At 40.0% G+C, this 15,499-nt stretch overlaps 1 protein-coding gene across 3 annotated transcripts; it reads right to left on the minus strand.

Moving 5' to 3' along the window:
- Positions 1-897: 897 nt before the first annotated feature.
- On the minus strand, positions 898-10,300 carry LOC139422899 (glutathione hydrolase 5 proenzyme-like). 3 transcript variants are annotated; one of them, XM_071174356.1, is made up of 12 exons: positions 9,991-10,300; positions 8,113-8,240; positions 7,906-8,001; positions 7,223-7,418; positions 5,848-6,008; positions 5,522-5,668; positions 5,174-5,304; positions 4,904-5,088; positions 4,617-4,708; positions 4,353-4,465; positions 4,115-4,225; positions 898-1,733 (listed from the first exon to the last, which is right to left on the minus strand). In XM_071174356.1, the coding sequence occupies exons 1-12, from the start codon at positions 10,170-10,172 to the stop codon at positions 1,542-1,544; spliced, it is 1,734 nt and encodes a 577-aa protein (XP_071030457.1). In that variant the 5' UTR covers positions 10,173-10,300; the 3' UTR covers positions 898-1,541. The 3 variants fall into 3 exon arrangements, with proteins under 3 accessions (XP_071030457.1, XP_071030459.1, XP_071030458.1); XM_071174358.1 differs by having other exon boundaries at positions 898-3,851; XM_071174357.1 differs by having other exon boundaries at positions 898-3,851; positions 7,220-7,418; positions 9,991-10,217.
- Positions 10,301-15,499: the final 5,199 nt, after the last annotated feature.

A 15,499-nucleotide genomic window follows, 5' to 3' on the forward strand; every position in this document is an offset into this window, starting at 1 on the left:
TCCCACATGAACACCAGACACCAACACCGGGTAGTATATTTGCATGTTTTCATAATTCACATCTAGTGCCTGGGAGGATCCAATTTAGAGATCATTACTCATTCACAAGCTCTACTATTGAAACATTGCATTACTATTACTGCATTTGTTTAAAAAAAAAGCTATTCTCACTTCCTTTAGGGCAAACAGAATAAGTCAAAGTAATTAGTATTCATCGCAGACATGACGGAGCTAAATGCTGAAAGTTAACACGGGTTGAATTTTTAATAGACCTGGAGGGGGATCAATATAAACCTGTACATGTGACAACAGGCCCTGGTGATGTCAATGCAATACATCAAAAGCTAATACAGTACTCTCACTCTCACAGATTGCGCAATGGCATTCTTACCAATTTACTTGTTATTTCGGACATTGATTTTATTATATGTACCGTTTTTTCTTTGGATCCCCATTTAACGTTGACAGAAGCTACTCTTCCTGGGGTCCACAAAAAAACAAATCTGAGTAATTGGAGATCCAAGGGAGTTCCATGCGATCATGGCTCTGTATAATACAGTGCATTGCCGTGAATACGTTTTGAACTTGGGGACTGTGAAGAGACCTTTGGTGGCATGTATGGGTGTCTGAGCTGAATGTTATTTGATTATGCAGACAATCTGCAATTTTCTTCACAGTAATATTTCTCATAACTAGAAGAGAATCAGTTAATCTCTCATCAACCTTCAACCAGAAAAGACTGGCATGCATGTTGATGATTTTAGCTCTATATGTGCAGTTAAGGGCAAGGCGTGTGCTCTATTTTGAGCCAGCTGCAGCTTTGCTAGGTCATTGTTTGCTGCACTTGACCATATTACCGGACAGTAATCAAGATGGGACAAGACCAAAGCCTGAACAACTAGTACAAATCAAACTTTATTTATACAGCACATTGCACATTTCAGACATGGAATACAACGCCATGTGCTTCACAGGAAAAACACAACTTAAATATTTACTACACAATAAGAGGATAAAAAATAAAAGAATAACAAAAACTAAATGACTAAAAAGCACTAAGGAAAAGCAAAGCTAAAAAGGTGTGTTTTAAGATCTCTTAAATATGTCCATAGTTTCAGCCCACTGAGGATCTCTGGCAGGCTGTTCCAGAGGCTGGGGGCATAGTAACTAAAGGCTGCCTTTCCATGCCTCTTGGTCCTAGGCTTTGGAATAGTTAAAAGGCCAGTACCAGAGGACCTGAGGGACTTACTGGGTACATAACTTAAAAAGTATGTCTGACATGTATTGGGGTACACAATTATGGATTGATTTAAAAAGCAATATAAGAATCTTAAAATGTATTTCTAAAACTCACAGGCAGCCAGTGCAGAGACCTTAAAACCAGTGTAATGTGTGCTATCTGTCTGGTCTTGGGCAGTACCAGTGCTGCAGCATTCTGTATGTTTTGCAGTTGACCAATAGCTTTCTTGGGTAGACCAAACAGGAGAGCACTAAAGTAGTCAAGCCTGCTTATAATAAAAGCATGGACGAGTCTCTCTGTATCAGCCTGAGAGAGAAATGGCCGCGCCTTGGCAATGTTCCTCAGGTGGTAGTATTTTCTCTGAGTTATGGGTCACAAAAAAGCTCAACCTGTCAAATAGGTCCTGAACCAATTTAGAATTGGACCTGAGAGGCCAACCCACCTCTTCAGTCTGTCCAGAGGACATCATGGTCAACAGTATTGAATGCAGCACCTAAATCCAAGAGTACAAGGACGGAGAGCTGTTTGGCATCTGTGTTAGCGCTAAGATCATTTACCACCTTAACTAAGGCTGTATCTGTGCTGTAGTGGGCACGAAAACCAGATTGGAATTTCTAAAATACAGTTGGCACTTGATACACAACTTTACATTTGTGTCACCAGAGGATTTTAGCTACACGGATAAATTATTAGACTGTATTAGTGATTTAAATACTTAGATTTCTTACAACTTCCTCCAGCTAAATCAAGACAAGGCGCCAAACCACAGAGAGAATCTGGCCACATATTAAAGTGGAATAAAGATAAAACACCAGATGAAAAGCTAGGTATTATTTTAGCTTTTAACTGTGGAGGAAAGTTTGCAGGTTTGCTTGCAGGAGTAGCATTAAATCAGGCCATCAATGGTTGAGAAGATCACTCTAAATATTCAGATTATTTCTTTATTTTACCTTGGCAAGTAGGATAAGAACAAATTCTTATTTTCAATGACGGCATAGGAACAGTGGGTTAAATGCCTATTCAGGGGCAGAAGGACAGATTTGTACCTTGTCAGCTCAGGGATTTGAACTTGTAACCTTTCGTTTACTAGTCCACCGCTCTAACCACTAGCCTACCCTGCCACCCTGATCTTAGTGATCAAGTTAGAAAATGAGCTTGTCTGGAATTTCTAATTGCCTTGTCAAACACATAACCTCTTTTTATAAAAGACATACCCCTCCCCATCTTCACAACAACTTTGCCAATATGACTTGCCCATGATAATTGACCATACAGTGTTATACGTACTGTGCGTAGGAATTTAGCTTCCTCAACTTGCTCAAAGGTCACACCCTTTATGTACAACTCCAGTTGAGGTTAAGGTCTTAGAGAATGCTTTGAACCAAATACAATGCTTTTAGTTTGAGATGTATTTAAGACCAGTTTATTGTTATTCACCCATTCTAAAACTGACAATCTTTTATTTATTTATTTTGTGAGCTCAGCGACTTTGGGTGCTGACATGTAGAGTGTGGAATTGTCCTGAGGGACACCGCACATATCTGATATTAATGAAGCTTCCATTGAAGAACACTCTCTGGGTTATAATGGATAACTAACTGTCCAACCATGTGATGGCAGGTGATGTAAAGCCAATGTGAGTTTCTTCAATAACAATTTCTGATCAATAACATCAAAGGCTGCACTGAAATCTAACAATACAGCTTCAACTATCTTATTATCCATTTATTTTAACCAATCATCCATCATCGCAGTCAGTGCAGTACAAGTTGAGTGCTTTTCTGTATATGCATGCTGAAAATCAGTAGTTAATTTGTTCTCTGAAAAGTAGCATTGTATTTGGTCAAACATAATTCTCTCCACTCTCCAATAAGATTAGGCAGCAAACTGATTGGGTAGCTGTTAGAGTCAGCAAAGGGTGCTTTAGTATTATTAGGCAGTGGAACTCCTTTCTGACACTGAAGGGGGCTGCAAAAAGTCTGTTTTATCTCAAAGTGTGAGTCTCAAGAGTATTGGTGCAACACTCCAGAGAGGGACTAATAAATGAACTTGGAGGATTGAGTTGTAACATGTTGTATCATGTCCTGTCCTGAATCTGAGAAGTCCTTGTGGTCACAGTATGAGTCCCATGTTAGTACAGGCTGTACTGAACTTCTCTTCCCATTTGAGTTCCTTCGGGACCTCCCTTGTGCTATAATCTATGTGTACTGTACAGTTAGTCATTAAGAACAAGCATGTAATTGTATGTACTTGGTAAAATTAGAAACTCCATCCATTTCAGTGCCTAAGTATTTTGTCAAGAGGGCCATTTGATTCTGCTTAAGGCTCTGGACTGTTGGTTTAGATAAAAATGTTCATATATGAAGATAATAGAATTACAAAAAATACATTTCACTAAAAGTACTGTCCTCTGGGACCTACTGTACAGTGTTCTAAAGCCAACTAATTGGCTGTCAACCTTTGGTCAGTAGCCAGCAGATTTGCCCTGCTTCCTGGCATCTGACACGGCTGTGATGCATCCGTCCTCCTTGGCCACAGCATTGACCACATTGAAGAAGTATTTGTAGTCTTTCACTCTGTGTCCAATGACCTTAAGGGCCTCTATCACAGACTGAGAGCAGACAGACAGAGTTAGTCAGGCTAAAAAAAAGCACCACTCACTGTCTCTTACTCATCCCATTTTAAAATCATGATTTGACTGTATTTCTCTCAAAATGGTCACTGCTCTCAGGCAGCCATTACAATCAAACCAAATATATATATATATATATATATATACACACACACACACATCACTTTGTTATCACTCAACAGCCAATTGCAGTGACCTTGGCTGTCATTGATTTACTGAAAGGATAAGAACAGAGGAATTACCTTATCAAAGCCATGCTCAAACTTCACATTGTTGTTGCCATCGACGAACACTATAGGAGCAGCAATGGCATCTTTCAAACTCATCCCCAACCAAAGGTGGTTCATTATGGACTGAAAGGGGAGAGATTTGATGAGGCTCTATGTATCCTTTTCTAAAAAAAAACATTTTTTGCTGTGTTGAGAAGGAACGATGAGACATGTGGAAGAAATTGGTTAAGACACCTGAATCAAGACTCACCAGGGCCATGGCGGTCGTGATCATGCTACCCCCTGATCCCCCAATTACAAGGGTATTTTTCCCAGAGCTGGAGCTCAGTATAGCTGGAGCCATTGAAGAGGGAGGCTGTTCACCTGTGAGGAATGAGACAATGTAATATACACAGATATCACCCATAGACTTATATAAGATATCACCCCATGAAGACCGGTTAAAGGTTAGACAAGTAGTCCTAAGTGATACATTAATTTAAAACGGTTACTAAATTGAAAAGTTGATATGTACCTGCACTCAATCTCTCTGCTCTAAAACAGAAGTCAGCCAGCTCGTTGTTGAGGATGATGCCTGTTCTACTGGAGTAAATCCCTGCACCAAAACTGGAAAGAGAAAAAAAGACTGTTAGCCTAGAGAAAAGAGTACACAACTCCAAAACCTGCAGTTTTAGCTGGTTTGTTTACTGTCGAGACATCGATCATATTACGATTTAGAAGGAGACTGTGTGTTAATACATTAGACAGTGTTCTATTTAGAGGGATGTGCTGTTCCGCATCTCAGTGAGGGTAGAGGCTCACATTTGGTTGATGGTACTTGTGACAGAGACTGCAGATCCATCTTCAGCCAGGACTGACACGTGTGTGGTCCCAAAGCGGTCAGGGGAAGGTGTTATGTTGTAGTAGGAGTCATTATAGGTATGGTTTTTACTGATCAATAACCTGATCCGATCAGCAAAGTCAGAGTCCACCATATGCGATGCATCCTACATTTTAAAACAGTATGATTTCACATATTAGTGTGTAAAAGTACAGAATACACTTAGAGAGGCAGTTCTCTTAGATCCTTACTTTTTTAGTGTTGAAAACAGGATCGTGAACGCTCTTCCTCTGTCCGTTAGCAAATTTAGCTGCCTCTATGTAGCAGTGATAGGTCAGGACCTTCTGGTCCTCCTCCATGGACCTGGGGGTGAAATGGAACCCTGGGAAAGGTCAAAAACAGCCAGTCAAACCTCCACAACCTGGAGAAGGTACCTTTTGGAACTGTCCAATGATTGTGCACTACCATGATGACACACCATCAACACACTTTAAACATAATGGTTACAAAACAATAGCTCTAAATTGTGGATATAGCTGTAGCCTGACTTGACTTGAAACACTTGGAGAAAGTGTTAACACCTAAGGTACCTAATGTACCTTTAACAAGGTTGAGGATGAAGGCGAGCATGACTCCCCCTGCAGGAGGTGGAGGGATGTGCATCTGGTAATCGCCAAGAGGAACAGTCCAGGCATCCTCCACTCTGACTCTGAATGACTTCAGATCCTCCATGGTAAGGGTCCCACCTAGATGGGTAGAAAAGTATGTCCATCCATGTTGGCAATCCTTACACGGACAAGAAAATATAACAATCTGGAGTTTATTAAAATGTGTTTTTTTTAAAATACTGGTTTTCCCTCTACATTTCTCCCAATCTTTCTCTCCCTCCCCCTCTCTCATTTACACAAATAAATCTCGCTCCCACCTGCTGCTTTTACGTCTTGGATCAAGTCAAGTCCAATTTGGCCAGTGTAAAAGGCATCTACACCTTGTTCTGCAATGGTTTCCATGGTTTCTGCCAGTTTAGGGAACTTCAATGTGTCTCCTATGCCCAGCACCGTCTTGTTCTTGTGGCAGAACACCTCACTGAAAGAGCGGCATGTCTTTAATATAACATATCAACCACAAACAGAAAAAAGACCAGAGAACAAACAGAAAAATGCATTATCATACAGTGCTTTCCGGATGTTATATGACTTATTTTATTTTTTACTTTAGTTTATTCAGTAAATATTTTCTTAACTATATTTCTTGAACTGCATTGTTGGTTAAGGGCTTTTAAGTAAGCATGTCACGGTAAGCCTGTTGTATTTGGCACGTGTGAGAAATAAAATGTGATTAGATTTTTTATTGGATTACAGTGATAGAACAGAACATTTGCAACTGTCAAACATTAGATCTCTGTAATTTCATTGCTATCTCCATTCTCAAATTATCCCTGAGTATATGTGAATCCCCCTCTCCACCTGCTGGGGTGCCACGGGCACATTCCCCACACATCTCCTGTGCTACTGCTCACACTTCTGTTCTGTAAGAGGAGGAAGAGAGAGGGGAGGAGAGGAGCTGAGACGAGGAAACGCCTCTGCAGTCTGTGTCTGCAGTCTGTATTCAGGAAAGCCTCTGCAGTCTGTGTCTGCCGCACAGGATGTCAGTGGCACCTTAATTGAGGAGGATGGGCTTGTGGTAATGGCTAGAGCGGAATAAGTAGAATGGTATCAAATACAAATACAGTCTGTACTCAGGAAAGCCTCTGCAGTCTGTCTATGTATAGTACTGCACAACCATACAGATGAGAACTTGATCTGAGCCCACAGACTACAGTGGAGGTGTCAATCTCTAAACAAGTTGATTAGCTTCATGCTAGGATAATAGGACTGGATATCTGGACTTTCTGACTGAAAAGTCCTCAGATACATGTACTTCATGCACTGTTAACAACTTTGCTGACCTGACATTTGGACAAATGCAGTTTTAGCGTCTTTCTTTATATATATTATTCTTACTTGTATTTATTCAGGGGATCCCAAATGAGACCAAAGTCTCATTCATAATGGTGTCCCGAGTACAAACATTTTCACAATCAATACAATTTACATTTAAAAAAATAAAGAAAAAAACTACAAGGTACAATTACAAATAAACCACTACAATCAATCGAAACAAGTGCAATCCTCAATGACATCATTTAACACCCGAGTCTGTTGAAAACTAATGTATGAAAACGAATGTACACATTGAGTATGAAAACTAATGTACACATTGAGTTGCTGTCTGTAAGTGTGAGTGAGATCTCTTACTACCAGAGTGATGTTGCTTTCACCAGGTTTCCTATGAGTGTGATGTTAAGGAGGGATCCCAGGAAGGGTGGCATAGGAAATCCTTCTCTGGCCAGTCTAATGGTGGGCTCAAACAGCCTGGCCCACGGCAGCTTCCCATACATTCTGTGAACCACCTCATACCCACGCAACTCTCCAGGAACGCCAATCCACTGACTACCTGCCAGGGTCCACACAAGCAAAAAGAGATGTTAAAGCTTGCACACACCGTACTGAATGTGGATTTAGCGTGTCTGCGCCGGTCATTCAGCGTGCTGTGTTTTAGGGACCACCTGCTGTAAACGTCCGACTGCCAACATTTTCACGCAATGATACATGTAAAATCATGCACACTCGGTAAACAAATTACAGCTGGCACTCTGTTCAGAGGTGCTAAGTAGGTCCGCAAACGCTACTGGACTGTATGGGCCCTAACACACAAACAAAAAGAGAGGTGTTACATCATGCCACATTCCAGGACAGAAATGAAGAGTAGACATGAAAGGGGTAGTGTTTGGTGTTGTAGTTTGCTCACATTTGATGTGGATTACTCTTTTAGCTGTCAGAGTTATTTGAATTTAAAAAATCTGTTAATTGTTGTCATACAATGTACACACATTGATACTGTATATGGATCCATTCATCCATTTTTTGGCAGGTCTAACTACCTGTGATAAATATGACAGATGTTGGACAGCCCTTCAGCAGATCAGCTTTGAATGACTGTGGAACAGTCTCTCTCGAACTGAAGGTTTTCACCGTGCCTGAGGATAGATAAAGAGATGCATAGGTTATACAATTCCACCACAAACCTTGTTGGCTAAACCCCACAGTAAAGTACCACAAAAGCAAAGACTATAAAAGAACAGACTCACCAGTTTTGTCCCTAACAGTGAATATGGAGCCTCCTCCCAGGCCCATGCTCTGAGGGTTGACCAGTGAGGTGCACAACAGAGCTGCAATGGCGCCATCTACTGCCGATCCTCCTTGTTGCAGTATATCTCTGGAAACAGCCCACATTACAGCAGAGGTTCCCAAACTTTTTTGTTGGCAATTGACCCCATTTGGAATTTAAAATGTTTTGCGACCCCACCTTGTAAAAAAAACTTGATGTAATCAACAGCCAATGTTTAAATTTTTATTTTGGTCCTTGACAGTCTATTAAAAATCAGTCTGACAGTACTTTCAAAGTTTTTAAATCTGAAGAAAGTATAGTTTGAAGTGACTAAAATGCACCAGAAAGGTATTGGGAAGTTCAGAAGATCATCAGGCAATAATTGTGTATGATCATCTGTGTATAAAAGCAAAAGCTCAAATACAATTAAAGAAATGTGTACCTGAATGAAAGTGAGCAGAGACTTTTTCCTATTTCTCCAGTTTAGCCTTTTGCCCCCAGCACCTTCACCAATCAGCCCTCGATGTGCGGTAGACTCTCCCTACTATACACAATACTAAAATAATAACTTCCATTCAAGTGCTAATAAAGGGCTTTCAAAGGATAGGGTCAAAAAATATATATTTTTAAATATTATGACACAGGTATTAAAAGCCTTGTGTCCTTTCTCCGTGTTAAACAACAGAGACAGTAGGGGGATCTAAGAGGCCATGGTGTCAACACAAAGCTTGCTTAGTATGTACACCCTGCAGAAATGCCCCATCACATAAAAGTAGGTCCAACTTTAATTGTGCTTACATCCTCTCTCCTCCAGTGTAGGCATGTTGGGTCATCTGGACCTCTACACTATTAGAAAAAAAGATGCTGTCTATAACTTAAAAGGGTTCTTCAGCTGTTACCATAGGATAATTATTTTTGGTTCCAGGTAGAAGAACCTTTTTGGGTTCCATGTGGAACCCTTTCCACAGAGGGTCCTACCTGGAACCATAAAAGGTTCGACCTGGAACCATAAAAGGTTCTCGAATGGGGACAGCTGAAGAAGTGAAGAGTGTCTTCATGCCTCATTTATTGCTTAAAATAAGAGATGTTCACATAACTTCACACGACTGAACAAGTAAGTGCATTGCTGATGAGTGACAACTCTTGGCAGGCGGTAGGGGAAATAGATGACCTATAACACAGAGACGCTGTGTGCGCTACCGGTTCCGCTAACAAAGCTGAAGATTTTGTGTTGAGGTACATGTTTTTGCTGGGGGAGCTGACTATTGGCCATGCTTGCTAGGGGTTATATCAAAGGAATGGAAAGCTCAAACCAACTGAGTATATGCAAAAGTGTCAGTGTGCTTAAAATACATGGGAAAAGTCACTGATACAAATATAACACATACTTACTGTAAGCATCGTTTTTTTTGTAATAAAAGGAAAGCTATAGATCTGACTAGCCACAACTGAATCAAGTAACTTGGGTTCAATACAATTAATAGTTCTGTATAATCTCTGTTGGCCGATCAAATCTCCTAAACTGCATACTATTTGGTAGTCTATGCTACCTACGGTTTATATCTATCTGCACGTTGGCTATCAGTTGAAAATCAATAGCCTACAGTCTAAATCACTGCAGCAAAGAGTGTTCTTTCCCTGCTAAAATGATAAGGCCGCAGCTTGAACCTAGAGAGAGACATGTTGAATTTGGCAATTTTGGTAAAATAACACCAAACAACGCCTGTTCAATCAGACTACCAAATCCATTTATCATAGATAGCCCATTAGAGCGGTGAAACTTTAGATAACATGTTTTAAATCAATTATAATTTATTATAACTAGCTGTACGATCGAGGCGACCGTATTCTACTTTACCTGCCAATGTCGGAGCAAAGTTTAGAGTCCGCAGAAACCGCCGCATGCTTGTACGTGTCCTCAGAGCATCCTCGGTGGATAAATACGCCAAAGGCTAGTATGCAGAGACAGATGAATATTATGGCACCAGATAAACCGATACAGAGACAGCAACCAATCTGCCATGGCTTATATTTGGACATGCTTTCAAGAGAAAAACTTTTCCAAAAATACTATTCTCCGCTGGGCAGAAAGTGTTGTCCCGTTCCAAGAGCTCACCGCTTAGTAGTCAATGAGCCTTCATACTCCTCCTCCTCCACCCCACTCGATCAAATTGTTGCACTTCTGAAGTGAAAGTGAACGTTGTTTTCCTTTGAGCCATGCCAGATTTATACTGAAACTGAACAAAAGTATAAACGCAATATGTAAAGTGTTGGTCCCATGTTTCATGAGCTGAAATAAAGGATCCCAGAAATGCACAAAAAGCTTATTTCTCTCAAATGCTGTGCACAAATTCTTTGCATCCCTGTTAGTGAGCATTTTTCATTTGCACAGATAATCCATCTTCCTGAAAGGTGTGGCATATGAAGAAGCTGATTAAACAGCCTGATCATTACACAGGCACACCTTGTGCTGGGGACAGTGAAAGGCCACTCTAAAATGTGCAGTTTTGTCACACAGCACAATGCCAAAGATGTCAGGTTATGAGGGAGCTTGCAGGTGGCATGCTGATTGCAGGAATATCCACCAGAGCTGTTACCAGATAATGTAATGTTAATTTCTCTACCATAAACTGCCTCCAATGTCGTTTTAGAGAATTTGGCAGTACGTCCAACCGGCCTCACAACCGCAGACGATGTTGGGGACACTATGTCACCGCAAAATCTACAGGAAGAGCTCAAAAAAATTCAACCCCATTGGGTGCTGCCATAGAGTTACATTAGCAGTGCCCATCCAACAAGGTCATTGACCACAGATAAAATGTCAAATCACGTTATATGTACCATAGCTTTGATTGGACTGATCATGTCAACATCATACTTTCAAAATCTTAGCTAGCAAACTAGACAAGCAGTCATCATCATGAATCAAGTCGACAATCTACTGGCAAATCCTTTTCAAACCTGGTCATATGAAGAGAAATGATGAACAGAAATTATAGATAAAACATATTGGCCACTGGACACAAACATTTCACAACAAGTTGGAAATCGCAAATTCAACAATGAGTGGCTAACTGCAAACGCTGCAAAGCTATCACTAGCCTGCTATTCAGTGGAGCAGGTGTGTGGTCCACGTCTGGGTTTAAGGGTATTTTTTTCCAAGCTTAAAAGGATAAACATTCAACACCATGGGCCAGAAAATGTTGAATACATTGGCCATGCTGTCAATCCAGCATGACTTCATGATTTAACCTTGTTTTTTTCCAGAGTTCCCAGTTGTCTTGAAAGCACCATAAATCCAGAGAATGCCAGACTTTGATGACAAAGTTTGATGACAACATTTTCCCACATGAAGGACCTCTGCGCTACCTTCCTGTTCAAGTGAGCACAGCACAACAAGGTGAGTCCAAAAATGTCTTGTATGCTACTGTAGCTAAGAAAGTAATATTAAGTGTATGTTGTGTAGTAAGCGGTTAGTAGCTCATGTGCCTCACCCTAATAATTTGGTCCCTTTCCCCCTCATAACTTATCCTACTGTTCTGACAGAATGCCCAATGAGGTTAAGAAGAATCCTAGAGTGTCAGCTAAAGACTTGCAGAAATCTCTGGGAGATGCTAACAACTCTGTTGACGAGTCTACAATATGTAAAACACGAAACAAGAATGGTGTTCATGGGAGGACACCACGGAAGAAGCAACTGCTGTCCAAAAAAACCCCATTGCTGCACGTCTGAAGTTTGCAAAAGTGCACCTGGATGTTCCACAGCACTACTGGCAAAATATTCTCTGGACAGATGAAACTACAGTTGAGTTGTTTGGAAGGAATACTCAACACTATGTGTGGAGAAAAAAAGGCACAGCACACCAACATCAAAACCTCATGGTGGAGGGAGCATCGTGGTTTGGGGCTGCTTTGCTGCCTCAAGGACTGGACAGCTTGCTATCATCAACGAAAAAACGAATTCCCAAGTTTATCAAGACATTTTGCAGGAGAATGTAAGGCTATCTGTCCGCCAATTGAAGCAACAGGACAATGACCTGCACCAAGGCCTCCCACTCCTCTTTCTATTCTGGTTAGAGACCGTTTGTGCTGTTCTGTGAAGGGAGAAGTAACCTGCGTTGTACAAGATCTTCAGTTTCTTGGCAATTTCTTGCATGGAATAGCCTTAATTTCTCAAAACAAGAATAGACTGACGAGTTTCAGAAGAAATCTCTTTGTTTCTGGCCATTTTGAGCCTGTAATCAAACCCACAAATGCTGATGCTCTAGATACTCAAATAGTCTAAAGAAGGTCAGTTTTATTGTTTCTTTAATCAGAAAAACAGTTTTCAGCTGTGCTAACAAAATTTAAAAGGGTTTTCTAATGATCAATTAGCCTTTTAAAATGATAAACTTGTATTAGCTAACACAATGTGCCATTGGAACACAGGTGTGATGGTTGCTGATAATGGGCCTCTGTACACCTATGTAGATATTCCATAAAAATCTGCCATTTCCAGCTACAATAGTCATTTACAACATTAACAATGTCCATACTGTATTTCTGATCAATTTGATGTTATTTTAATGGACACGTCTTTTAGCTTTTCTATCAAAAACAAGGACATTTCTAACTGACCCCAAACTTTTGGGGTCAAAATGGTAGTGTAGCTAACATTGCCCATGAAAGGAAGTTGGGCTAGCGAACAAGCATTTTAGCCAGGTAGCCTAGGATAACAAAATATAAAACCTGTACTGTATGACAGAGTTAAAGACTGTTTCGTCAACATGAAAGAGAGGAAGATGGTATTGGCGTTTCCCTACATGTAGGGTGAGTCAACATGCTTTATCTATTTGCAAGAACGCACACACACACACACACACAGAAATCAGAACCATGGACAACCACATCATATTTAAATTACGTTGATTGGACTGAATTGTTTAGTTCTCACTGTATTAGACTAAGAAAGCATATGTGATTTGATGATGTTGAAATGTTGAAGTCGAAATAGTGCTGGAATGGTGGCAACTGTTTTCTTTGCGACTTGCGGTAACTCTCCATGGTTCTAAATCAATAGTTGTTTTGTAGCCTGATAATGTCAGAAACATTAACTTGCTTGACCATGCTGTAGGTCATGTAACTGTTTGTTACATGCAATAATATGCTTTGTGGACTTCAGCCGACAGAGGTTGCTCTCCGGTTTTGTGATGAAACAAAGGTGTGGTTGAATTTATTCTGCCACTGTGTCTTCTTATTGTCTCGGCCTCATGTGAAATACATAGATTAGGGTGTAATGAATTTATTTCAATTTACTGATTTCCTTATATGAACTGTAAAATCATTGAAATTGTTGCATGTTGCGTTTATATTTTTGTTCAGTGTATATTAGATGACATTGGCAGGGAATGTGGCATATTATCTTCATACAAACAGTCTATGCATATTATACATGTAATAGGCTTATCATCAACCATTTTTTAAAGATGTTGAACTGGGCCTACTTGAAATCGTTTTAGAATAAAAAACATTTTTAAAAGAACAAATCTTTTTCAACTTATTCATTGTGCTCTCCATTTGCTGGCTACATGTGTATTATGCTTAGGTCCACTATTTCTAATCAGCTAATACACTTTTTTTTGTTTTCAACTACAGGAAATAGTGAATACTGTGTCCGTGTGTGTAATGTGTACACACATAGTACCACTCCTGTCACTTTACTCTGTCACTTTAATCACTTTAATGTTACTCTTGTGCTGACCCTTGATACCCTTATCCTGTCATTTGTTACAGTAATGTCAAATGCACAGTATGCATAAACAACAGTTACTATTATCCTCGACAGAGTACAGTTTTAGTATGTAAACTGGATGTCAATGACACAGAGGAGTCTTTATGTTGAGGATATCCAGATGCTTCTCAGAACATTGCCCCTCTGTTGGCTATTTTGTTCTATCAGCAGTATACTATGTATAAAAAGCAGCACTCTGTTCTGTCCCCAGCTTTCTGTCAATGTTAAGTGCAGCAACGTGACAAAAGTTGCTTCCTGTCCCATACGTAACCCAAAGATCAGGGTAATTTAGACGGTTATTTTGAGACAACCACATCTGTGTTGACAGTCCTGATCAGCACACTTTAACTACTCCTGTTTCATTGCATCCTCAACATGTACTGTAGCATGACCTATGTATCCATTTACATTTTAGGAATTTAGCAGACACTGTTATCCAGAGCGACTTACAGGAGCAATTAGGGATAAGTGTCTTGTTCAAGGGGCACATCATCATATTTTTTACCTAGTTTGCTCAGGGATTCGAAACCAGCAACCTCTTACTGCTGAGGACTATTTTTGTCTAGTGCCAGAGCAAAAAAAATAAATATTCTGATTTATCAGGGGGTGCTACAGCACGCTCAGCACCCCTACATCCTGTGACTATGCAGACCCCCAAATATTATGACAAAATTGTTTTCATCATGACTCATTGTCATGCTCCACTTGATCAGTTTTGAAATTGACAAGCGTTAGGAAGGTGTAATCAGCTCAGTTCATATTGAAACTAGACATGATTTAAAACATTTATTTTATTTTATTTAGCACACTGGCCATGTGACTCTGAGGGGGCACAAAGAAGGAGTGGCTGGGGGGTGGTCTGGAGGGGGACTAGGACCCCCACATGTGGAAGTTGGAGATTTCTGAAAAAAACTAAAACTGAATTAGCCTTTTCTAGAGCCATAATCATTATGCTTAATTCTATGTAAAAAAAAAAAAAATTAATATTTCGGCATATCTGTATGCAACAAAACAAAATATACTTATCTGCATCTCTGCTAAAATCTGGGTAAAAGATTTAAAATAATGTGAGTCTTATTCAGTACATTTAGTAATTGCTTGCTTTTCTAAAGTCTACCAACCTTTCCAGCAGGCATGCCAGCTAAGATATTAGACAAGCTAGCTACTCTAACTTGATTGATAGCCTGAAATGACTTCTTGGTAGCTAGTTATGAGGTTGGGAGATTGAGAACCTATCTGGGCTAGCTAAAGACAACTTCATAAAATTGCTAAGTGGCTAGTAGTATTAATATATATATATATATATATATATATATATATATATATATATATATATATATAATGTTTATTATTATGATTTTTTTAAATGAGACAAATCTGAGGGGGCACGTGTCCCTGTGCCCCTTATGGGCATGACGCCTCTGATATGACTGCTGTCCAAACTGGCTGCCAGGGGCTAATGGACAAAATCTGCTATGGCACGATAGCCAGAAATACTTGTTTAGGCATGTCTTAGCTGTGTGTGAAATTTGGTGCCTCTCACAAAAGCCACAATAACAATATGTGTAAATTGGGGAGCCATACTTGAACCATTCTG

The sequence above is a fragment of the Oncorhynchus clarkii genome, chromosome 12 (assembly GCF_045791955.1).
Source record: "Oncorhynchus clarkii lewisi isolate Uvic-CL-2024 chromosome 12, UVic_Ocla_1.0, whole genome shotgun sequence".
Lineage (NCBI taxonomy): Eukaryota > Metazoa > Chordata > Actinopteri > Salmoniformes > Salmonidae > Oncorhynchus > Oncorhynchus clarkii.